General features: G+C 36.9%; 2 protein-coding genes across 6 annotated transcripts in view; one reads left to right on the plus strand and one right to left on the minus strand.

The window, feature by feature from the left end:
• Positions 1 to 955: 955 nt before the first annotated feature.
• On the plus strand, positions 956 to 12,272 carry LOC311303793 (voltage-gated monoatomic cation channel TMEM109). Of its 2 annotated transcripts, XM_084430458.1 has the most exons (4): positions 956 to 1,698; positions 2,643 to 2,702; positions 8,479 to 8,581; positions 11,663 to 12,272. In XM_084430458.1, the coding sequence occupies exons 1-4, from the start codon at positions 1,486 to 1,488 to the stop codon at positions 12,007 to 12,009; spliced, it is 723 nt and encodes a 240-aa protein (XP_084286584.1). In that variant the 5' UTR covers positions 956 to 1,485; the 3' UTR covers positions 12,010 to 12,272. The 2 variants fall into 2 exon arrangements, with proteins under 2 accessions (XP_084286584.1, XP_084286585.1); XM_084430459.1 differs by lacking the exon at positions 2,643 to 2,702 and having other exon boundaries at positions 999 to 1,698.
• Positions 12,273 to 14,031: 1,759 nt separating this feature from the next.
• The window catches only part of LOC311303659 (uncharacterized protein), a 48,928-nt gene continuing 39,107 nt past the window's right edge, over positions 14,032 to 23,852 (minus strand). For 3 of the 4 annotated variants that reach the window (XM_084430242.1, XM_084430244.1, XM_084430243.1), the window contains 7 exons: positions 22,785 to 22,943; positions 22,489 to 22,585; positions 20,518 to 20,900; positions 18,498 to 19,668; positions 16,915 to 17,027; positions 15,998 to 16,085; positions 14,039 to 14,812 (listed from right to left, as the gene is read on the minus strand). In XM_084430242.1, the coding sequence (XP_084286368.1) occupies positions 14,649 to 14,812; positions 15,998 to 16,085; positions 16,915 to 17,027; positions 18,498 to 19,668; positions 20,518 to 20,900; positions 22,489 to 22,585; positions 22,785 to 22,943 (2,175 nt within the window). In that variant the 3' untranslated portion in view covers positions 14,039 to 14,648. Of the gene's footprint in view, positions 14,813 to 15,997; positions 16,086 to 16,914; positions 17,028 to 18,497; positions 19,669 to 20,517; positions 20,901 to 22,488; positions 22,586 to 22,784; positions 22,944 to 23,852 lie in introns of all 4 variants that reach the window. The other variant, XM_084430241.1, reaches the window with a different exon arrangement.

A 23,852-nucleotide genomic window follows, 5' to 3' on the forward strand; every position in this document is an offset into this window, starting at 1 on the left:
CTGCGTCACCTTAAAATAAAGTGTAACCAAAGTTGTCACTAATATGTAATTTTGCTGATACTAAAAAAACCTTTTATAGTATGTTTACTTTGTGCTATGGTAATATTTTCTGAATCAACTCCTTCGAAAGTTTCTTTCCTCGTTATTTTTAAATTGAGAGAGGTTTAGTATATTAATAAGTTTATTAGAAAGTGTATGGTTACACTATTTTAAGGTGCCCTTGCAGTGTAATTATACAACTGAGTAGGATTAGGGTTTGGTTCAGGGTTAGTTGCTAGTTATAACAGTAAATTATGCATAATTACAAGCAAGTATATGTAACAAGGACACTAAAATAAAGTGTTGCTAATTTTATTTAATTTTTTTCATATATATAAAGTTAAGAAACAATAGGCTACATACAAAGGCCTAATAATTTTTGTGTGTAATTATATGCTACTCAATATATTGAATGATGGGGCATGAACCTGCACAGCAGGAATGTAGGACATAAGCAACTCATTGTCAGTTTGTAGCCTGGTATAATTTATGGGTAACACTTTATTTTACAGTGTACTTGTTACAAGTTACATGTACTTACCATAGAAATAACAGTTAATTAACATAATTACATGCAACCAACTAACCCTCAACTAAATCCTAATCCTACCCTAACCCCATAGTAAGTACATGTAGTTGTTTAATATTACTCATTACTTAAATATATAATAAAACTGTAACAATGACACCTTAAAATAAAGTGTAACCATTTATGCACATTTTAAATGATCATTTTTCTATTTTCATATTTGGTACTCCATAATCCTGTATTTATTGAAAAAGCACATGTCCCAGCGTGCAGATCTTCACTCACCTCGGGCGCCTCTGTAAATCTCATAATAAACACCTCGCGAGCGTTACTGTCGCGTCGCGTCGCTCGCTTGAAGTGCCAACACTGCGTTTCTCTGCATGGCACAGGAATGCAGGAGGCGGAGGCATAACCGTATTAACATGTCTGTAGTCCAACAATAGTGTTCAAACTTTACCCCACCGTGCACGACGAGCTCCTCAAACACTTCAACATTTGAAGAGATCCTCAAATACTGGATTCATTTCAGATATTCGCTCAATAAAACTCTTCGTTCTTGTAAGAAAATAGAATTTTGCGCGTTAAAAAAACGTTTTGTATTAGACAAGTTTCAAAATTCAGTTGTAACTTATTTTATCTTTGTCTTGACGCTTTGTTGTTCGATACCATATACAGTCTAGACGCTATTTTTAAGTGCCCTTGGCAAGCGCGCGTGCCCGCGGACTTCTTGAAGCGACTGAATGTGTTCAGCCACGAAATATAGTTTTGTCATAAGGAACAACCAGTAGATATTTTTTATATTTATTTATAGACTTTTTCCAAGCACTGGACAAACTATCGAGCTATTGTGCACATCGATTTTTTTTTTAAATTACTTTTCTCTACTATCAGAAGTCGCGTGCTCGTCCGGCATAAGGATGTCTGTTCACAACGTTGCCTCGAGAAGTTCGGAAAAGCTGCTGTACTTTGGGTTTTTGGTTCTGGTTCGTTCAGGCTTATGTCATGGGTTTGCAGAAGAGTTCAATCCGGGCTCTTATGATTTTGGGTCTGTTATTCTGGAACCTCTGGACGGGTTGAGAAGATACGTGGAGTCCATTGTTGGCACCCATGTGATTGAGATTTGTGTTGAGGTAAATCGTCTTTTTTTTTTTTCCTTTTTTTGGGGGGGGGGTATTTGTGAGATGATGTAATTAGGCTATTTATTCTATATCTCTATATCTCATGATTTAACCATTCAAAATATTGCCTAGTGGTACGTTGCTCTTCCATTAAACATGTTTCATTGAACATTGTTTCAAACGTTTCTCCTGAAAATAGATACAAATGTGACGTTTGCTGGATATTGACAAAATGTGAAATATTTTAGTTCATACTGAAATCTGCTGTCTGAGCTCACTTTAAAACTTTAGAGGACAAACATATTACACAGTTTTTTTGCCTAAGGAGAAACACCTGAGAAGCATGAGACTCCATATAACAATTGCGATCCTGAATAGATCTCTTTTGTGATGGTTTAAAACATTTTTTAAACATTTTTCTTCCCATCTAACAGGAAATGTTCCCAGAACTTTTGCTAACGTCCTGGCAAAGTTCTCTCAAAATCATGAACACACGTCCTTCCAGTAACGTTAATAAAATATTCGTAAAGTTATCTGATCTTTAATAATGTTCTCAGAATGTTAGCACAAAAACATTATTTATATAGTTCATGGAAGGTTAAAAAAAATTCCTTAGTGTCCACATAACCATTTTTTTTTTTTTTTTTTATGTTTTAAACATTCAGAGAACGTTCAGAAATAACGTTTTCATAACATATTATGAACATTAGCAAAACGTTCTTAGAGCATATTTTTGTAAGCTGGGTTACTGAATTCTCGTTACCTTGTAACTGAACCTTCACTAATGATTCTGAATGCTTATACTTTTGGTTTGTGGTATTCACGGTTCTCTTCCTACTTTTATCTCTCTCTCCTGTCCTCCCTCTACTTGTTAATCCTTCTTTAACCCCCTCCTCTCCTCCATTGGCCTAATTTCCTCTGCTTGTGTCCCCCTCACCCACCTCTCTTTGACCCAGAATGCTGTGTTGTACCTTGACTCAGTGTTTGGCCCAGAGAACATCTATTCTGTTGCTATGGTAAGAACAAGTAAAAGTGTCGGAGCTCGTGTCCCACGGACTGATTTGTTCACGTGCACTGCTCATCCTTGTGTTACTGTTTGTGTGAAAGCGACAACTGCTACTGAGAAAAAAAAAAAAAAAGCCAGAACAGGTGTGCAAGTGCTTGGTGGCTCACGCCCAGAATGCCAAACAATGCTACTTTGCTCAGTGATTATTTTCCCATTAACTCTCTTCATGAAGTCAAACACACACTCTCTCTCTGTTTGCTTGTGTTCGTCCTTCACCAAATGAGGTGACCTTATGCCAGAGAGGAGTGTATCTGATCACAAGTAATGTATGTGTGATAGCTGCGCATGTGTGTGAGTGATTGAGTTAAGCGGGGTGCCCAGCTGTCACTCTGCCAGCTTTACACACACACACACACACACACACAGATCTCTTAGTATTGTGGTGTGTTATCGTACAAATACTATTAAAGATTAGCCCTCCTCCTTAGCCTTTCAAGCTAGATTCCAAACCTCTAGTTTGCTTTCTTTGTTTGATCCCAGTCAGCTGATGGGTTATCTTATCACCACTCAAAAGAATGTTTTGGGTTCAGTACAAGTGAAGCTCGTAAAAACAAGCAAAAATCATGGTTTATACACTTACAGTGGAAAATAACGTTCTGGAAGCTTTAAACTCGAAATGTGCAGCTCATATATCGAATCACTTTGATTCCTTCTTACAATAATGTGTGTTTTGAGCTGTAAAGTTGTCTAAAGGCTGGAATACACTACTCGACTTTTCCCCCCATTTACAGTCTTTCTGTAAGTCTTTCTAGATTTAGAAACTAAAAATCAAAGTCAGTCTTCAGATTTAAAAGTCGTGCAGTGTATTCCTGCCTTAAATCGCATGTTCTCAACCCAGATTTTACATTGGACATCATGTGACAATCAACACAATATCACAATATTTTTATGGATGCTTGTTTCCACCACTGAATAACTAATAAAAAAGGTACTCTGAGTTTATATCTCGCAATTCTGACTTTAGAACTCGCAAAAAAAGTCAGAATTGTGAGATAAAGAGTCGCAATTATCTTTTAAATAGTTTTATTCCGTGGCGGAAACAAGCTTCAATACATTTGTTTATACAAAAATGCCCTCATAATCAAACATTAAACCTGACTAATATTACCATGAAATGCATATGCCCAACAATAAGCGAAATTATTCATTTGATATTGACTAAATAAAAGCTTTACTACATTGTAAATGCAAAAGCAACAGTGGAACTATGATTTACCAGCCTAACGCATATAATGAACACTGAGCCAAATACTGTATTATGCCCAGGGACGGATTGACAATCTGTGCGTTCTGGAAAAGTCCAGAACGGCCGTCCAACCGAGGGCCGTCGGCACAAAAAAAAAAAAAGTCTAATAAAGCAGTATTAACAGCCAACAGCAGGGGCACTAATATGATCACTTATGCTACGTGTAAAAAACAACAACTGAGGAAGAAGAGTCGGCCTATAGCCACTGACATTTTATAAGGCTGCACTTTTAAATTTGCTTACATTATATTTGAATAGCTGTGGTCTCCAACGTGGTGCCTGTGAGTTGCCCGCTAAACACATTCTATAAATAGCCCCAACTTGCCGTCGGGGTTCCAGACTTCGAATAAATGGTAGCCTATAATTTTGCAACCTTTTCAACTAAACGTTTCAACGTTTTTCTTTTGCCTCTACAAAATTACCCAACTCTCTTTGATTGTACGCTGTCATTTGCGTTGCGTATGAGAAAAATCAAATGGCAAACGCTTAAAAAGCGGAACAAAACTTGTTTGATCTGAGCAGCGCATTATCAGCTCGGCCCAAAAAACAGCGATCGCGGACAAAGCTGATCTCGATCACGCGAACATTATTACACAGAGCTGCGCGATCCACTGAGAAGCATTTCAATTCAGCGCAGAATTCTCTATCTATTATAAACCACAAATGACTATGTGATTTAAGCTTGTAAAAAGCCAGATGAAACAGCGCTGATATTCTCAACATATTGACGCAAAAAAAATAAAAAAAAATAAAACAGACGAAACATTGTTCCGAGAACAAACCAGTTAGAAGACATTACACACCAAAACCTATGAATTAACTATTAAAAATGCTGTTATATTAATACAGTTATGTATAAATGTATTAAATGTAATGCAGTAATGTTTTTGTTTAGAAGTTATGGCAGTTTATTATTATTTTTTTATTTATTTTTTTCATTTATATTTATACTAAATGTTTGGGCTACTGTTTTTGATAACACGTACAATAGGTTTATAGAAAATCAAAAAAAAATAAATAATTTTCAGGATTTTTCAGGATTTTTTTTAAACGCTTTTAAGTCTGAACCAGAATATCAAGATATTTTATTATTTCCCATATGATGGTGAAAAGTAAAAAAGCTTCACCATGTTATAATAAATATTGGAGTAGCCTATAACAAATAAAAATTCCTTCTAGATGTAGCCCTTGCAAACAAAAGGGTTGGAGATCCCTGGTATAGGCTACAGTAGCCTAACTATATGTTTTATAATTACAAGTTTGTGTAATTTGGGTTACTGTAGCCAGTGACATTTCATTATTTGTATTTTATGGCATTGTACATTTTTTGTTTTTATTTGAAGGCTGAGGCTTCATTAATAAACACAACCCCAATTATCATCATTGGTTTTGAGATGTTACTTGCTGTGAATACCTGTCTGATAGGCTACAGTATTGTGGCATAGCCTAGTATCAGGACATCCTGGCTAGTGTCTGTCGCACACGGCTAGAGGCGAATGGCCGGATGATGGGCCTATTTGGGAGAAAGTCCAGGGCTGTTTTTTAGCCCCAGTCCGTCCCTGATTATGCCTATGACATGACACTCGTATTTGTTTGTCCGGATCTGTTCATTCATTTCAAAAATACATCAAAAGTGCAGTTCGTACATTCAATGACTTAAAACACAACTCGTTCGCACTTTATATTATGCATCTTTACAATGATAGGGACAGTGTTATGGGTAGGACTAACCCCTTTCGCGTTTATTTCGGATTATTCAACATTCATTACTCGTTAAACCATTACACTCTTCCTTGATCTGGACAAACTATGGAGTATCATCAGAACGGTTTAAGACTCCAGCTTCGATACTTGACCACTGTTTATGATTAAACTGATTTGCAGTAACATTAATTTCTTGATTTATGCCAGGAGTGCAAAATAATTACTCTGTAACGATTATTTTGAATAGATATCATCACTCACACAACATGCATTCACGTCTTCTCCGGTTTATTTGTGTTCAAATACATGCGATATACAGCATGGATATTAGTCCAATGGTGCGCATATTTGGAGAAATAATGATTCATTATCACACGTTCAAAAAATATTTCGTTATACAGAATAACATTTCTATTCATTTTCCACTGAATTATGCGATCTGAAGAGCTCAAACAGTGATCAGAGCTAGATCTGTGTCTCCTCTTCCTGATTTGCGTCAGATATGACATCAGAGCTCTATCATTTGCTGTACAGCTGTCAATCATCTCACGTGGTTCAACGTGACCGTAATCCTGCCACAGTTGTTTTAAGTGGACGCAAACAGTTGAGAAAGAAAACGCATGTGTAACAGTATAATGGATCAGTGCGTCAGGTCTTAAAGTGACAGCAGCCTAATATCCCTGCTGCTAAATTATGAGATAATACAAAAAATATGTATATGGCAGTTTTTCCCCATGGCATCAATGTCAAAATTGTGGTAAGTGAAACTTTGGAAAAGCTCTAAAACTTGCAACAAAGTTAATGTCAAGCCCTGCCAAGGACTGTAACTAAAATGTTAATAATCGGTTTAATTCCATGAGAATAGTAAATTCCACACCACAACTATAACGATAACGACACAGAGAAACGATATCGTTGGAATCACTTTTAGATCAAAATTTTTTTCCAGTTGATGAATGATAAACACATTTAGAGCCAATCAGAATCCAGAATTCAAGCATTTAAAATGGCAGAGGACAAAACATTGTGTTTATTATCCGCTCACACTGCAGTTATATTGTGTGTTGGTGACGACACTCGCTAATATAGTTATTGTTAAACTTTGGCATGTAAGGGGCTGTTCACACACAACGTCCTCTACGACCACTGTGATTTCGCCAAGACATGTTCCTGGGTCAACACGGCCCGGTTTCACAGACAAAGCTTAATTTAAGCCAAGATTAGGCCTTAGTTCAATAAGGACATTCCTTATAAAAACATGCCCTATGAAAAAAACATTACTGGTGTGCTTTTTGAGACTAAACAATGGCACGGATATATTTTAAGATACATCAGTACAAGTTGCTTTTAAACATCTTGCTGCTTTTCAGTGTCTCATACACGAGTGCCTTGTTTTTAAGATTAAAAGAAGTCTTTAAAAGCGTGTCGAGGCTCTGCGTTGTTTTCTATTCATCAGCGCTGTGGCTCTGTAGTTGCATACTATTGTGCGACTTCACATTTTTTAAAAGAAAAAACTCATCCCACACTAGTTAGTGCTATAAATAGAGGAGAGGAGAATGTAAATGTATAAAAGTTTGGGAATCCCTGCTGTATCAAACGGGATAGATCAGAGCTAGATCTGTGTCTCCTCTTCCTGATTTGCGTCAGATATGACATCAGAGCTCTATCATTTGCTGTACAGCTGTCAATCATCTCACGTGGGTCATAATCCTGCCCCTTCTGCATGACGCGTCCTGTGTACACTTCCTCATTTCTGGACATCCGTGATAACAAAGCGAAAGTGACATTTTTCACCTGAAACAAGAAGCTAATAAATGCACGATAGAAGTATATGTGGTTTGTGCGTGATTTTCATTTCTATACATTTAATAAATATATTCTTAATATTTGTTGTTTTTACGTTTGAGCTTATATATCTCAATATTAATAACAGTCTGATTAATTTTGAGTCTTGAACTGTAAACTCTTAAGGGCTGGCTTTCTAAATATATGTTGGTTATGTCTATTCAGAATTACTTATGAGCAGCAACCCTTTAATTGTGGGTATGGCATGCATCACTTGCCAAAATTGGGGCTGACTTGTAAGGGGCTAAGGGTGGCTTAAAAGGGAAGGGTCAACAGTGTAATTATAGATGTAATTACAGTAATTAATTACAGCTGTAATTACATGCAACTTTTTTAAATACAAGTACAATGTAAAAATATGTTTGTTCACAATAAGTGCAATGTATAAAATCACCATTTTAAATGTTAGTATATACATAGTTACAGACACTTAATATAAAGTGGGACCCACATCTCATACGACATGCACATTTTGATTCATTTTTAAGTACATTTTATTTAGTTATCTTGAACTTTCAAGAATAAAATTCTTGAAAAGAACCCTTATTAGTTTGGCATAATATTTTATAATTTTTCTGAAAATATTACATATTTCACAGCCTGCATACTGTATAAATATTCGTATTTGCAGTGTTTTACTTGCTGTCTGTGACCCTATAAAAACAGGCCTGTGACCAGAAAACCATGCAATGTTTTGCCCCATAGACGTGCATTAATAAAAACATGATTTTGTTTGCTGTCTGTAGAATTTGTATTGAACCCAAAACATTCCTTTAATTGAATCACACGTGCATTGTGTCAGAGTGTTAGTTAATGATCAACTATGGGCAGTGACTGTGAGTTGAGTTCAGATATAGACCGTCCTCAATGCTCACTACCTAGATACGTGCTGGAATCTAACCGCTATACTTCTCCTTAATGTTTTATTCAGTTTGTGGAAATGTTGCTGAAGTTTGTTGCTGAAGGAGCTGCCAGTGGGCTGAACGTCATTGCTGTGTATGTGTCCGAGATACTCAGAGCTACAGGAGTGAACGGTGAGTAAAGGTCATCTCGCAAGGGTCTACGTAACTTGAATATGCATAACATCAAAGGTAAATGTAATTCAGTGTGTAATTATCATTATAATATAAGTCTGATTGGCTCTAAATGTGTTTGGCTCTAAATGTATCATCTGGCAAGCTCTGTTGAAAACCAACAGAGAACGTATGTTAGGCTATCGTAATGCATGTTATCGTAATAAATGACTGTCACTTTGTATCTGTGGAATGACAGACAAGTTTTAAGCATAAACGTACCCTAAGTGCAATGTAGTGTTGTCAAAAATAGAGATCTTTCGTTATATCGATTCTAAAATATCTGAAACGCTTCCAATACCAACTTTCTGCAGAACAGATAGCCTATACGATACCAGCTGCTCTTTCTCGCTCTCATCTCTCCAACAGTGAGTTACACACTCACTTGTTTCAGTTGCTCCGGGGGAATATTGTTGGTGTTACAGGGTTTAATATTCGGAGTGGGATTGCACATAATTTCACTAATTCCTGCAGATTTTGTGCTCACACCCAAAAGTGTGTGCAGATAAAGCCGCCTCTCAATACTAAATTGAGCTCTTTTTCGCTGCCAATTGCGCTTAAACAGTAGCCTGGGAAAACCCAGACAACTTCCGGCAAATTTAGATTTGCTCTGCAAGTTAGTCTGGCAAAGAGCTCATTCAAGCCCATTTCTAATCCGTAGAAATCGCGGCACCATTCAGAAACGTTGGGGCGGGCTTTACACGATGACGATCGCTCTGATTGGTTTTAGGTCTATCCAATTGCGCTCAGAGGCATTTGAGCGACGTCCGTTGGTGAAGCGCATCAACTTTTAAATGCATTATTATATTCAAATTGCAAACACATGAGGACAGTCTCCATGAAAGACCCACTGGCAGATGAACGTGCTACTACATTTCTCTCTGAAACGGTAGGAAATTAAATTAGATTTAATAGAGGATTTTAACTGTGACAAGATGATTGACAGGGCAGTTTACGTGACAGGATGCACGCGACAGATCCGTCCGATATAGATGACATAGTAGTATGTCCCAAAGCTTGCCTACTTTTTTGCTACACATTCAAAAGTAAATACCTTTTCTTCACAAAAAGAGTACATACTTTTATGGCGTAGTGTAACTTGGGACGCAGCATATGGCTTTACACGATGACGATCGCTCTGATTGGTTTTAGGTCTATCCAATTGCACCCAGAGGCATTTGAGCGACGTCTGTTGGTGACGCCCCTTTGGAAATTAGTTATTAATGAAGCTTTGCCAGACCATAACTCAGTTACTACTGAGAATGGTCTGGTTTTTACCAGGCTACTTAAACAGTCAAATACACACAAAATAATGTCAAAATGCCGGTCTTGGCGAGTATTCTTGTAAACACAGTCAGTTGTTTTAAGTGAATGTAAACAGTTGAGAAAGAAAACGCATGTGTAACAGTATAATGGATCAGTGCGTCAGGTCTTAAAGTGACAGCAGCCTAATATCCCTGCTGCAAAATTATGAGATAATACTAAAAATATGTATATGGCATCAATGTCAAAATTGTGGCTAGTGAAACTTTGGAAAAGCACTAAAACTTGTCAAGCCCTGCCAAGGACTGTAACTAAAATGTTAATAATCGGTTTAATTCTATGAGAATAGTAAATTCCACACCACAACTATAACGATAACGACACAGAGAAACGATATCGTTGGAATCACTTTCAGATCAATTTCTTTTCCAGTTGATGAATGATAAACACATTTAGAGCCAATCAGAATCCAGAATTCAAGCATTTAAAATGGCAGAGGACAAAACATTGTGTTTATTATCCGCTCACACTGCAGTTATATTGTGTGTTGGTGACGACACTCGCTAATATAGTTATTGTTATAGTTCAACTTTGGCATGTAAGGGGCTGTTCACACACAACGTCCTCTACGGCCACTGTGATTTCGTTGCTTTCTGTTCATCAGCGCTGTGGCTCTGTAGTTGCATACTGTAAAGCCCGATATATTGGTCCAATTCGGGTTCGCCAATACACGGGGAAGGTGTTCATATATATAAACATATATATTTACTCGTTATTTCATCTCCATAAATGAAAGGTTTTAATAATATCTGTGCCTCACTAAAAGTGAGCGAATGTTTGACTATTCCTTTTAAACATTAAATGAACAATGTCAAAATCAGTTAGAATAATCACGTAACAATTTAATATTTCAGATATCAGAGATCAATTCCACAATCAATTCAAATATCTAGAACATGGTTATACATTGGTTACAGCAAATAATCTTACCCAGCTTGTACCTGAGATAGAGAGAGAGAGAGAGAGAGAGAGAGAGAGAGAGAGAGAGAGAGAGAGAGAGAGAGAGAGAGAGAGAGGAAAGGGAGAGACCACCTATTCAATTTGTGTCCAGTAAAGAAGAGGCCGAGAGAGGGAGAACACCTTCCTTTATCCTCTTTGACCAGGTGACATGGGGGATGGGGGAGACCACCCTCAAATGGCTTCTATCCGACAAAAGGGGGGTCGCCTTATCTGGCCTTATCTCTGAACCAGTTTTCTCTAAACTTCTATAAACCTTATTTCCTTTTATTTTATCTATCTGGATATGAGATATCTGTACCACTCACTTTGAGACATTTCAAATGACACCAAAAACATAACAGTCAATGATAAACATTCACATTAAACCATGTTCTTGTGTGAGTTCTTAGTTGTTTCTGAGAGGAAGTGAGGTTGTATGGGGTCGAATGTTAATTAGCCAGCAAGGCCCTTTTGTCCCATAGACCAGGCCTCAACCAGTATTTTCAGTCTTACAATACTATTGTGCGACTTCACATTTTTAAAAGAAAAAACAGCCCCTAACTCATCCCACACACTAGTTTGTGCTATAAATATGTCTTATTTGAGGAGAGGAGATTGTAAATGTATAAAAGTTTGGGAATCCCTGCTGTATCAAACGGGATACTGGGGAAAAATAGCAACATACACAATAATAAAGACAATTCTGAAATCACACTCAATGCAACATCTAATTACCATCTGTTCTTTTTTTCTTCCTCTGTGTGTGTGTATTATTCAAAGAGACAATATCTATCCCTCATTTCACCGCCGAGGGAGTGTCTGCTGTGACCAAGTGTGCCGTGCTGGCTCTGATTGGTTACTGGCTGCTGTCCTTCCTGCTGCGGGTCACTGTGGCGCTTGTGCGGAGAGTGTTTTGGCTGATTAAAGTGGTTGTAGTGCTGTGGCTGTTTGTGCAGATCGTCAGTGACCCCGTCGCCTCCCCTGAGGTCACCACGATGAGACTCACCCTACTAGTGGTCGTCTGCGCTGTGTCTGGAGTCGCTGCGAGCAGCGGAGGCAGTCTGGAGACCCGAATCAGCAGTCTGGAGGGTCGAGTCAAAGGCATGGAAAAGAAGAAAAGAGAGTGAAGAGCAGCTCAAAACTAGTACACGGATACGGACTCATGATAACAGAAGGATGAGGACTCAGGGATGACATTCTGAGTGTTTCATGTAACTTGAAGCAGCCTTATGAGTATTTATGTCTGGTTTATCCTGCTTTGAATATATTGCATAATTCACTGGACCAGAAAAGGAATTGCTTTATTTTCTCTGTAAAGCAAGAAGACAAAACTCCATCAGACAGCTCTGTGAATTTCATGTGGTATGATTAAAGCTATTCTTGAATGTTGCCTGTTGCTTTATGACTGTCATTGCATGAACGTATTAATGTTCAGTTCAACTGTACAACAACAGTGACAATACAAATCAGCACTGATTAGGGAAACGCATAGACATGCAAGTATGGCAATGTCTGACTGGACTACAGCCTACATTTAAATGTACTCGGGCTTTATTTGTCACAATATGGATAAACTGTATTAGATAGCCTATATATTTGCATATAACCATCATGCCTGAATAAATCTGGCTAATTTGCCTAAGCCTGTGGGTTGGCTATGATCGACTTATTCCCACTATATGCAAAAGCTTTTATACAGCAGCCTCAAAAGATATTTGAATGCATACACCATGCTTAAAATGTATTCATTTCATTAAATATACACTGTAAATAAGTTGCTGCTTTAAATTTTTACGTACAATCAACTTGGATGTTTAAGTCATTTCATTAGATTAAACTGACTTAAAAAACGAGTTGAATCTTGTATAACATAAAAAAGTTCAAAATTGCTTATTTTGATGTCGCAATGGAAAAACTTATGGTTTCATAACTTATTGGTCATATAATTGTTTACAGTGTATAAGTGGACAAATGCTGCTAGACATGATCTTGGAACTAACCTTTCTGAGCCATGTTGTCATTATGAAGCGCCGTCTGGTGATTTTCATGCAGTTTCTCACAGGTGGAAAGAATCACATTAACTATCAACATGATGCGCTACCGTTTGGCAACCATAAATACTGATATGTTTTCAGCACTAAAATGAGTATATTATTTTGCTTGAGCATTTTAAACATAACGAACTTGAAATGTCTTTGCTTGAAAAGTGTTTTTAGTTCAAATATTCCGTCTGCACTATTTACGTGTCACGTGTCACTTTGAGACGCCATGTTTTTCTTGTCTTATTTTTTATTTTATTTTTTAATAAATTATAATTAGTTCTACTAAAATTAACAATATATTAAAACACAATATATTATCGTTCAAAGTAAAATGATATTCATAACTATTGGGGAAACACGTGTGAGAGCACAAGTCATTAATTGTAGTATTTGATACAAGTTTATTGTTAAACACGTTACAATAAAGTTTCATTATATTAGTTAACATGAACTAACAATGTACAATACTTCTACAGCATTTATTAATCTTAGCTAATGTTATTTTCAGCATTTTCTTAAAATTACAATTAGTTAATGCACCCTGAACTAACATTTTATTAAATAAATATTAACAAAGGTTAATAAATGCTGTAAAAATTGTTAGTTGATGCATTAACTGTTAACAACTGGACCTTATTGTAGTGTTACCATTTTCCTTAAAAAGAAAATAGATATTGAGTTTGCTAACAAGATAAAAATTAGTAATATAGAGAGGCAATAAGGGTCTCCAAATACATAAAGTATCTACTGCACCTTTTCTGGTTTTGAGTTTTGTCATTGTGAGTATCCCAATACTGATATATAATTGTATCCAGTAGATGGCGCCACTCTCACATTCAAAGGGCAGCTACTTGATTTATTTAGACTGTTCTGATGTTTTTATTTAGACAGACAGATGTAGAGTCATGTATGTCGAGACATATATAGACAGACAGATAGATATATAGATAGACAATAGATGAACAGACAGACAGACAGACAGATAGATAGATAGATAGATAGATAGATAGATAGATAGATAGATAGATAGATAGATAGATAGATAGATAGATAGATAGATAGATAGATTAAAAACTGTAGAGAAAGTACTGCTGAGAGAAAGGAAATCTGATATCTGTATCTTTGGACGGATCAAATAAACATGACTCCATTTTATTATTTTTCTGTATTTTTTTTGTAGTTCACATTTTATGTACAAGTCACAAAACTGTGCACGTAAATACAAAAATACATAAAACATACAAGAGTGAGATAAATAAATACAAAGACACCTTCAGCTCCATTCATGATAACTGTGTTACTAACGTTAAAGGCTACAGCATGACATAGCAGAGTTACTTAGTAAAGAGCGGTGAAGGTGTTCATTCACACGGTCCCAAATAAAAACACAGCTTTTTCAAACGGGCAAAACTCATTCCTCAGTTTGAAGCACTCCATCCGAACGACCAACTCAGTCCTGTGACTAAACAGTCCGTTTAAAAAAAATTACTGTTTTGTTGCAAACCAAATCATAATACAAATACAATGTATTACCCATAAGCCCCAGTCTACAGTGCATCTATATTCTTTATGACGTCAAAAAATAAATGACACCGGGCTGATTAAGCAAAATGAGGCTGTATATGTCTCCTATTACTGCTCACGTGTGTGTGCACATATAGATGAGCAAGTCAGTGAAGTGTCGTCCTGTGAATGCTTCTGAAGTCCATACGCCAGCTGAGCTTTCACTGGACAATCTGTGGCATTTCACTCCAGGCTTTGGCCTTCTTCTTGGCGAGAGCCAGCCAGGGGGGCTCGTCCTGGGCCAGAGGCGCTGCGGACGGGTCAGCGCTTCTCTTGCTTTCCTTCTCTAGCATGGACGTGTTGGAGAGCTCCAGGGAGCAGCACACTGTAAAACAGCTCATATTAGTCATCTTCCTTTATACAGCATTCATTACATTTCTCCAGAGCTGCTTTACAGATGAACTGAACTCAGTTCACAATTGACGAACTTTACACATTTATAGAGCTGAAGTGAATCAACACTGAACTGATTTCAATGACTTTTTACTATCGTCTTTACAGCAGATTTGAACTCTGTTTGAATCTTCGATTGTTATTTTTCTGTTACATTACGTTAAATGCTTTGCCTCCCAGAATTAAAGCTACAGATCAACTAAGCATTTAAATATTACTAAGACATATCATTGAGAGATATAGAGTGAGAAATGATATTTATATGCATTTTATGTAAGTGGTCTGCTATATAGTTATAAAGATCTCACTGAGTTACATTACAAGCTATCAGAATTGCATCATACTTTTCGGTTAACTAAATAATATCTGAAACAAATTCCGGCTCAGTTTGGGCATCTGAATCAAATTGAGGTGTTTTTCCTCCTCAAATATGAACTCCATATTCTCATTACATCAAACTGTATAGGTAATAAAAGCCTGATGTATCAAATGTGATACTCAACAAGAAAAAACCCATACAAACGTTTTTATTTAGTTTATATATATATATATATATATATATATATATATATATATATATATATATATATACATATATATATATATACATATATATATATATACACACACATATATATATATATATATATATATATATATATATATATATATATACATACACATATACACACACATATATACAGTATATATATATATATATATATATACACACACACATATACATACATACATACATACATACATACATACATACATACATACATATATATATATATATATACACACACATATATATATATAGCTGTTTTTAAAATAAATATTTTGTCTAAAGGTTCAATAAAAAATTTTTCGGACTTGTTATTTTTGTCAGACTTAATTTATATTAAATTTAGACGGTTACAATAAATATCCACGAGGGGGCAGACATGTATCGATATAATTTCCCTTTTCACCCGAAGCTTACAAACACACCCTCACGCTATTAAGAGATTAAAACCATATTCTGTAACTTTTGCAGGTCGCTGCACATTTCAGACCCAACAGAACAAACCTAAATCCAGAAAAGCTTTGCTGATACTAATGGACAGATTATTACCTTGTAAAGGTGAACATGGCTGGGCTAGTTGCTCTTTGGTGACTGGATTTGATAAGCTGGTCGGTGAATCCGGTCTCTTGTCATCCCCCTGAAAACAAGTGGATGCATATTAAATATGAGTGAAAATAAACAGTATTTCAGAGATGAACAAAAGAGCCATGAAGGAAAAAATGTACGTGAAACTTTGAAAGGGATGTTCAATACAAACCCTATCGATTACATTTGTATCTGAAAATATCAGATATCAGATTTCAGGAACAGAGCTTGATTCACTGTATTTTCCCAAGCTGCAACATGCAAAGATGACTAAGTAGGATGTGTGTGTGTGAATCTGATTGTCCTGTTGTTTTCGTAACGCTAAGACAGTTTTCAAGCACTTCCTTGAGAACCGGGAAAGACTGTCCATGACACATTTCTGTTGATTCTATGAAACACTAGCCTGACTACGTCAGACTTCATACTTCCGCTCAATTTCAGCTCGCTTCTGTACTCAGTCTGAGATATCGACCTGTCTTTCATTTTTCCTCCGGCCTCAAAACAGCCGGCCAATCAACGAACAGAGGGCGGGCTGAGAGCCGTGACGTAGACGCTGATTGTACCGTGGATGCGTAGATTTACTTCACATAATCTGCAAAAGTCGTTCACAGCCATGTTCACTCCGGTATTTCGCTCGATGGTTTTGTTTTCGCATCATACATGTGTTTACAGTTGAAGTTCAATGCGGCTGAGCATGCGCATAACACACTTCTTAACCAAACGTTATGTGATTGGCTTACGGGTAACCAATGATTTGAAACTTCAGACACGCCCCCCCCCCCGCGAGAAAGAAAACGCTTTTCTATTACGCCCTTCCAGACTCTGTCTACGAAGCAAAGCGAAGTAGCAGAGTTTGGTATTACCTGGCTAATGAAACACACCTGTGAGGGAAGTTTCTCAGCTGAGATCTCCATGAAGTTCTTCTGCTTCTGTCTGGCCACAGAGATCCAGCTCGGAGACTCACAGCTGCCCGCAGACGTTCTGCCCACCGCATCTGAACAGGACCAAAGAAATGATCAACCATCGTATTTTATGACATAAAATGGAAGAGAAAAATAATGCTAAACAATAATATAACAACAACCAATTTTTCAAGATCTAGTCAAATCCTGCCCAAAAGTTATGCAAGTTAAATGTATTGCAAATGTTAAGTTGTTGATTATTGAAATTTGTGCCCGCAATAAATACCAATGGAACACAAAGAAAAACATTTTCTAAACTGAATTAACTATAAAGCAGCATTACAGATTTTTCAATCATATTTATTATTTATTAATGATGTATATTGCAATATAAAATATATATACAGTGCTATGCATAAGTTTAGACACCCATGCTAAAGTTGACTAAAAAGAGGAATAAAAAATCATCTTTTGGAAATTGAACTTAATGCCTTAATTAAAAAAAATTAGGAAAAATCCAACCTTTAAGGACACCAATTTTCTTTGTGAATGAATAATGTATCGTAAATAAATAAATGTTCTTCCTTAAAATACAGGGTGCATAAGTTTGGACACCCCTATGTTAAATTCCCATAGAGGCAGGCAGATTTTTATTTTTAAGTATTTTTTTTTATTTTATTTTTAGGATACTATGCATCCTGATAAAGTTCCCTTGGTCTTTGGAATTAAAATAGCCCCACATCATCACATAGCCTTCACCATACCTAGAGATTGGCATGGTTTTATTTCAGTTAGCCTAATAGCTAGTTTGATTTTCATTGAGAGATGATCTTATGGAAAGTACCCCATGCCAATCTCTAGGTATGGTGAAGGCTATGTGATGATGTGGGGCTATTTTAATTCCAAAGGCCAAGGGAACTTTATCAGGATGCATAGTATCCTGGATCCATGAAGTAACTGGCCTTTAAAAATAAAAATCTGCCTGCCTCTATGGGAATTTAACATAGGGGTGTCCAAACTTATGCACCCTGTATTTTAAGGAAGAACATTTATTTATTTACGATACATTATTCATTCACAAAGAAAATTGGTGTCCTTAAAGGTTGGATTTTTCCAAATTTTTTAAATTAAGGCATTAAGTTCAATTTCCAAAAGATGATTTTTTATTCCTCTTTTTAGTCAACTTTAGCATGGGTGTCTAAACTTATGCATAGCACTGTATATATCATTATTAAATAATAAATATGAATTAAATGTAATAAACATTATAATAAGTCACGTTTTCCAATAAAAATATCTATAATATTTAAATGATAAATTTACTTTAGTTGTAAAATTAAATAAAAATAAAAGTATTTTTTAAAATAATTTAATTTACAGAAAAGATTTTAATTATTTTTTTTAATGACTAGATTTAACAAAATTTTGAATCGCTTATAAATGATGAGAAAAAGTATTTCATTTAATTTTGCAACTAAAGTAAATTTATCTTATTTTGAATATTTACATTTATTTTTTGTATTTTGTTTTGCACACAATCAGCTTTTTAAGAATGGAGGTACCTGGGATTTTCCTGGCCGACATCACAGCGTCAACGATCAGATCAGGCTTCTTTGGCAAGACGGGCTTCCTGGCGTTCTGGTCCTGATCAGGTGTCTCCTGCGCCCCTGAAGATGATTCTCCATCTAAACCATAACGGTGCAGGACGGGAGTCTTCCTCAAGCGCACGCCAAACGGGTTCTCCGGGCTCGTCTCTCTCTGCATGGGAAGCGATGGGGAACTTTGACTTCCATCTGGCACGGGTCGTTCCTCTTTTACGGGAGTGCAGAGTTCATATGTCTGAGGAGATGAAGCATTAGTCTCTAGAGTCTGCTCTTGGGTTCCTCCAGAAGACAGTGACCTTTGCCAGGCAGGGGCGATGGTGAAGCGAGGTCGACCCTCAGCGCTGCTCCATGGTTCTCCTGTGGGCGACTCAAGAAGAACTGGCTGATCCTGATGCTCGGAAACAACCTCGCGTTTTTCTGTAGACTCTTCCTGAGGCTCTGTAGACACATCCGGCTCACTGGACTCAGCTTCCTCCTCCTGTTCTAGAGGAGACATTGAAGCATTGGAGAACTGAGAGAGGAGAACTGGACTCTCGAGCGCAGAGGCTTCTGCGGTCTCTGTTGAGCTCCAGATATCATCTCTGACTGTCTGATCAGATTCAGAAACGTTCTCAACATTGACTTCCACTGATTCTCCGTCGTCAACTGAAGTCTCATCTTGCCTCTGACCTCCAGCTTCTTGAGGTTCATCATTCGTAGAGCTCTCGGTTTTCTCAGGTTCTACCTCATCGTCTTTCTCGACATCGTCTCCACCGTCTTTGGTTTCTCTCTCCAATTCAGCTTCTTCTTCAACAACATCTTCACATTCCTCATCTTCGTCTCTTTCTTTCATGTTTACTGCGAAAGCTTTTGGCGACTCAGAGAACTCCTTGTCCTCTTTGGCCGTGTCCACTTGTTTGTCGGCATCAGCTTCAGGCACTTCATCAGCAGACTCCTCTTCTTCTAGCAGCTCCTCTTCTTCTGTGGTCTCCTCTGAGATGTCTTCTGAATCCACAGGTGATTCTGGGAGCGAGTCAGGCAGAGGAGCCGGTTCCTCTGTGGTCACTATGGGGTTTGAGGGATCGAGAAGATCACTGCTGTCTTCTTCTTCAAGCTCAGCAACCACACACCCACTGTTTATGTCTTTCACCTGCAAAAAACAAGCACAAGAGTTACAATTCACAAGTTAAAATTAATATGTGGGTCAATGACGTTATGCATCAAAAATACATAAACATAATAAAAAAAATAAAAAAATAAAAAAATAAAATACATAAACATTTTATTCATACATAACTGACTTGAACATACAATTTTAACTGCCCAGTGCTTAGTTGTTTAGTTTAGTTTTCATATTTTTATCAATATTTTGAATTAGCTTTTATTTTTTTGATTTTTCATGTTGATTGTAGTTTTTTTTTTTCATTATGTGCTTTTGTCATTTTATTCGTTTTTTTATTTTATATATTGCTAATTAAGGTGAAAAATATTTTAATTTCCAGTTAATAATTTTAGTGCTTGAACTTAAACTTCTTTTCGTTTAGTTTTGCAACTAAAAATAATATTTTATTTTATTTCAGATTGATTTCAATTAACAGAAATGTTTTTAATAGTTTTAATTTTAGTTAATGATAATAACAACACTGCAACTGCCTAAATAAAAATGTGAATTTCTTATTGAGCAGTTTGGCATAATATTTTATTATTACTATATTAAAATACTATATTATTTTGTACAATATATTATGCTATATTATTAATAATATTGAATTTAAATGTATAATATTTATATTTGTAAAAAAAAAACTATTTCCCTAAGTTTATTTTTGAAATAAATTTTGAAATTTTGTACACTCATGTATTTAAGATGTTAGGATTTAATTTTAACACAATTTTACAGTGATGCATTTAAACATTAAACAAGTTTTTTTCAAAACCATATAAATCCAACATGAAAACAAATGCAATCTTCTTGAAAATGTGACTGAATGTGTTGTACCTCACTCTGAAGAACCACGTTCTCATGCTCCAGTGCTAGTCCCGACACAAGAGGACTCTTTAGGGAGCTCAACACTTCCTCTAGCAATGACCCCTGCTCCTCAGGAACGACCTCACATCCTGTGTCCAACAGGAAGTCATCAGTCTGCAGCTCAAGAGTTACTGGACTCTCCCAAGAGGACTCTGGGAGCTCATACTTGGGGACGTGATCCTCGGCAGGGACATGTTCCTCTCCTTCAGAGACGCTCTCTGCTGAGATGGAGGATGTTGGAGAGGTTTTGTGACACTGGCTGGAGTCAGTCACTTCCTCTTCCTCTTCCTCATCCTCATCCTCATCCTCGAGTCCGGAAGCACAGGACTCGTGGTCTGAATCATTCACCAAATCTAGATCAATTTGAACAACAAAAAAATGATTGAATTACTATACACTACTGTTCTAAAGTTTGGGGTCAGTAAGATTTTTAAACATTCATCTAGAAGCATATTAGAATGATCTCTGAAGGATCATGTGACACTGAAGACTGGAGTAATGATGCTGAAAATTCAGCTTTGATCGCATGAATAAATTACATTTTAGACGTGATCACAAAACCAGTCACATGTCGCACTGGTATATTTGTGGCAACAATATATGCAGATACATTGTATGGTACAATACATTGTATGTGAATGCAGCACAATCGCGTACATAAATGGACAACTTTAAAGGCCATTTTCTCAATGTTTCTCAATGTAAAAAAAATTGACCCATGTGACTGGTTTTGTGGTCCAGGTTCACATATGTTAAATTTGAAAACAGTTATTTTAAATTGTAATAATATTTCACAATATTACTGTTTTTACTGTATTTTTGATTAAATAAATACAGCCTTGAGCATAAGAGAGAAATCATTCTAATGTGGATTTGCTGCTTAATTATTATTGATGATCAATTATTAATAATGATTCTTATTATCAATGTTGAAAATAGTTTTTGCTGCTTAACATTTTTTGTGTAAAGATTTTTTTTAAAACAAAATGTTTAAAAAAAATAAATCAGGATTTTTTGATGAATATATAGTTCATAAGAACAAGAAGAATTAAAGGTATTGCGGAGGATTTTCTTTTTCCGGGTGGATCATCAAGACTATTGGTCCTCCTAGTTGTCAATCATTCTGGTGATATGTTTACGTAAGGCCGTCGTGCTCGTCCCTAGGTAGTTTTCGCTTTCTATATGTGTGGTGAGCTACGGTTTCAGCCATTCATTGACGCTCGCCGTTCTCACCGGGTTTTTTTTTTTCAAAATGTCTGAGGGTCGCAAGAGAAAAAGTGTCTACGAATTGTATGACAAGAAGAGAAAGGCCTCTGAAGAAAGAAACAAGACCAGAGTGTTTTTGGGAGAATATTTCACACGCTGGCGTGCGCTAAAAGCACAGGTTGGGCTTCCCACTGATGCCGCAGTCGCGAAGTTTCTACTCGACAGGTAGAGGAAAGTAGGCTTGTATGAGCCATGCCAACAGCAACTTGTAAACAGAGCGTGCACGAGGAGAACTAGGCTCGTGCATGCTCTCTCGCGCACACGTTTAATAGGCGTTCCCTCTCGGAAACAGGTGGTAGAAAAAGTGGAGAGGGCGGTTCTTTTCTAAAATTCGGGAAAATCCTCCGCTATACCTTTAAACATAAGATTCATTTCTCCTTTTTACTCCTTTTGGATGGAAGTGAATCACAGTTTCCACATAAATACTAAGTACCTGTTTTCAAAATTGATAATAATAATAATAAATGTGTCTTGATCATCAAATCATCATATTAAAATGATTTCTGAAGGATCATGTGACACTGAAGACTGGAGTAATGATGCTGTAAATTCAGCTTTACCATCACAGGAATAAATACATTTTTAGAATATATTCAAATTGAAAACAGTTTTGATTAAATAAAATACAGCCTTGGTGAGACTTCATTGAGAAAAATCTTAATTTGACCGACATACCTTCACGTTCTTCCTTTCCAATACTCCGTAGTTTGTCCTCCGTGTCTCTGAGCAGCACTCTTTCTCTCAGGTCTCTTCTCTTGTCCAGCATCTCCCTCTAAACATAAAGAAGCGCACACAGGTCAACCACCAACACAAACTGATGACAGAATTAAGCGTTTTGGATGAACTATTCTATCAATGTTAAAAAAGACATCTTATACCAGAATAAAACATCACTAACAGCTCGTTGGCCTGACATGATGGGCCACCATAAATAATGGAAGAGCATGAATGTTTAATGTGAAGAATCTTACGCTGGCAGGTTTTCTCTTGGCACGAGCGTTGGCTTTGACGGCGATGCGGTGACGGGCAGCTGAGCTGTCTAAGCAGGACACGGAGCTGGCGGGAAGACTGAAGTCCACGGGGACGGACGCCTGAGGGGTGGCGGGTCTCGAGGATGCTTCATAAGACATCTTTATACGACAGACAAAGAAGACAGACATTAATAAATCTAAATTACGGTTACATTCCACAACTGATTTGTTTACAACTACAAGTTCTTTCAAACCACTTCCCACCAAAACCTCCATATGTGGCCTGCGATTTTAAATAGATGGTCGTATTCAAAGTATTTCCTTCCTACTCTTAACCGCCGGCAAACCAGAGTGGCATCATGATAGCAGAGGTAAATCTTGTGCAAGGTCACCCACACATACAGCATGAACCATAATAAAAACAGATACCACCGCCACCTCACCACAGCCGACTCATCATGACCAATTATGATGATTGTCCTCAGCTATTTCCTCTCTGAATGAAACGCAAACAAAAGCCTCTCCAGCAGAAACAACTGTAGGTTATGTCGGCACTGTTGCGATTCCTTACCTTTGAAGACCAGTGTTATTTTAGTATCATTAGATATGTTTCAAACCAATGCAAACTTTTGAAAACAAGTGCAAGTTTTTAAAAGTGCATTGTTTAAAGGGACACTTCACCCATTTGCATTAAGCTTTGCATTGTTAGAAACCCAGTCATACTATTGTATGGTTGTGCAACACTCTCTCATTTTCCCCTGAGATGGGAGAAATCCGTTATTTACCTTTTACACTTCCTCCTACAATGACGCAAAAATCGTCATTTTGCGTCATTGTAGGAGGAAGTGTAAGAGGGGGGGATTTCTGTTGAGACTACAAGCACTCGTTCCTCATCTTTCCCAGGGGGCGGGACCCGCTCACGCTACAGACCTATTACAGATCAGTGGGTGGGACTTTACTCTCTGAAACTGAAAGCAATATCCTCCATCTTGTTTGAAGCTAAGCTAACAGGCGCTGTGGAGACAGATGTAAAGTTATGACAATAGCGGAGGAGAGTGCTCAATATGA

The sequence above is a fragment of the Rutilus rutilus genome (assembly GCF_951802725.1).
Source record: "Rutilus rutilus genome assembly, chromosome: 14".
Lineage (NCBI taxonomy): Eukaryota > Metazoa > Chordata > Actinopteri > Cypriniformes > Leuciscidae > Rutilus > Rutilus rutilus.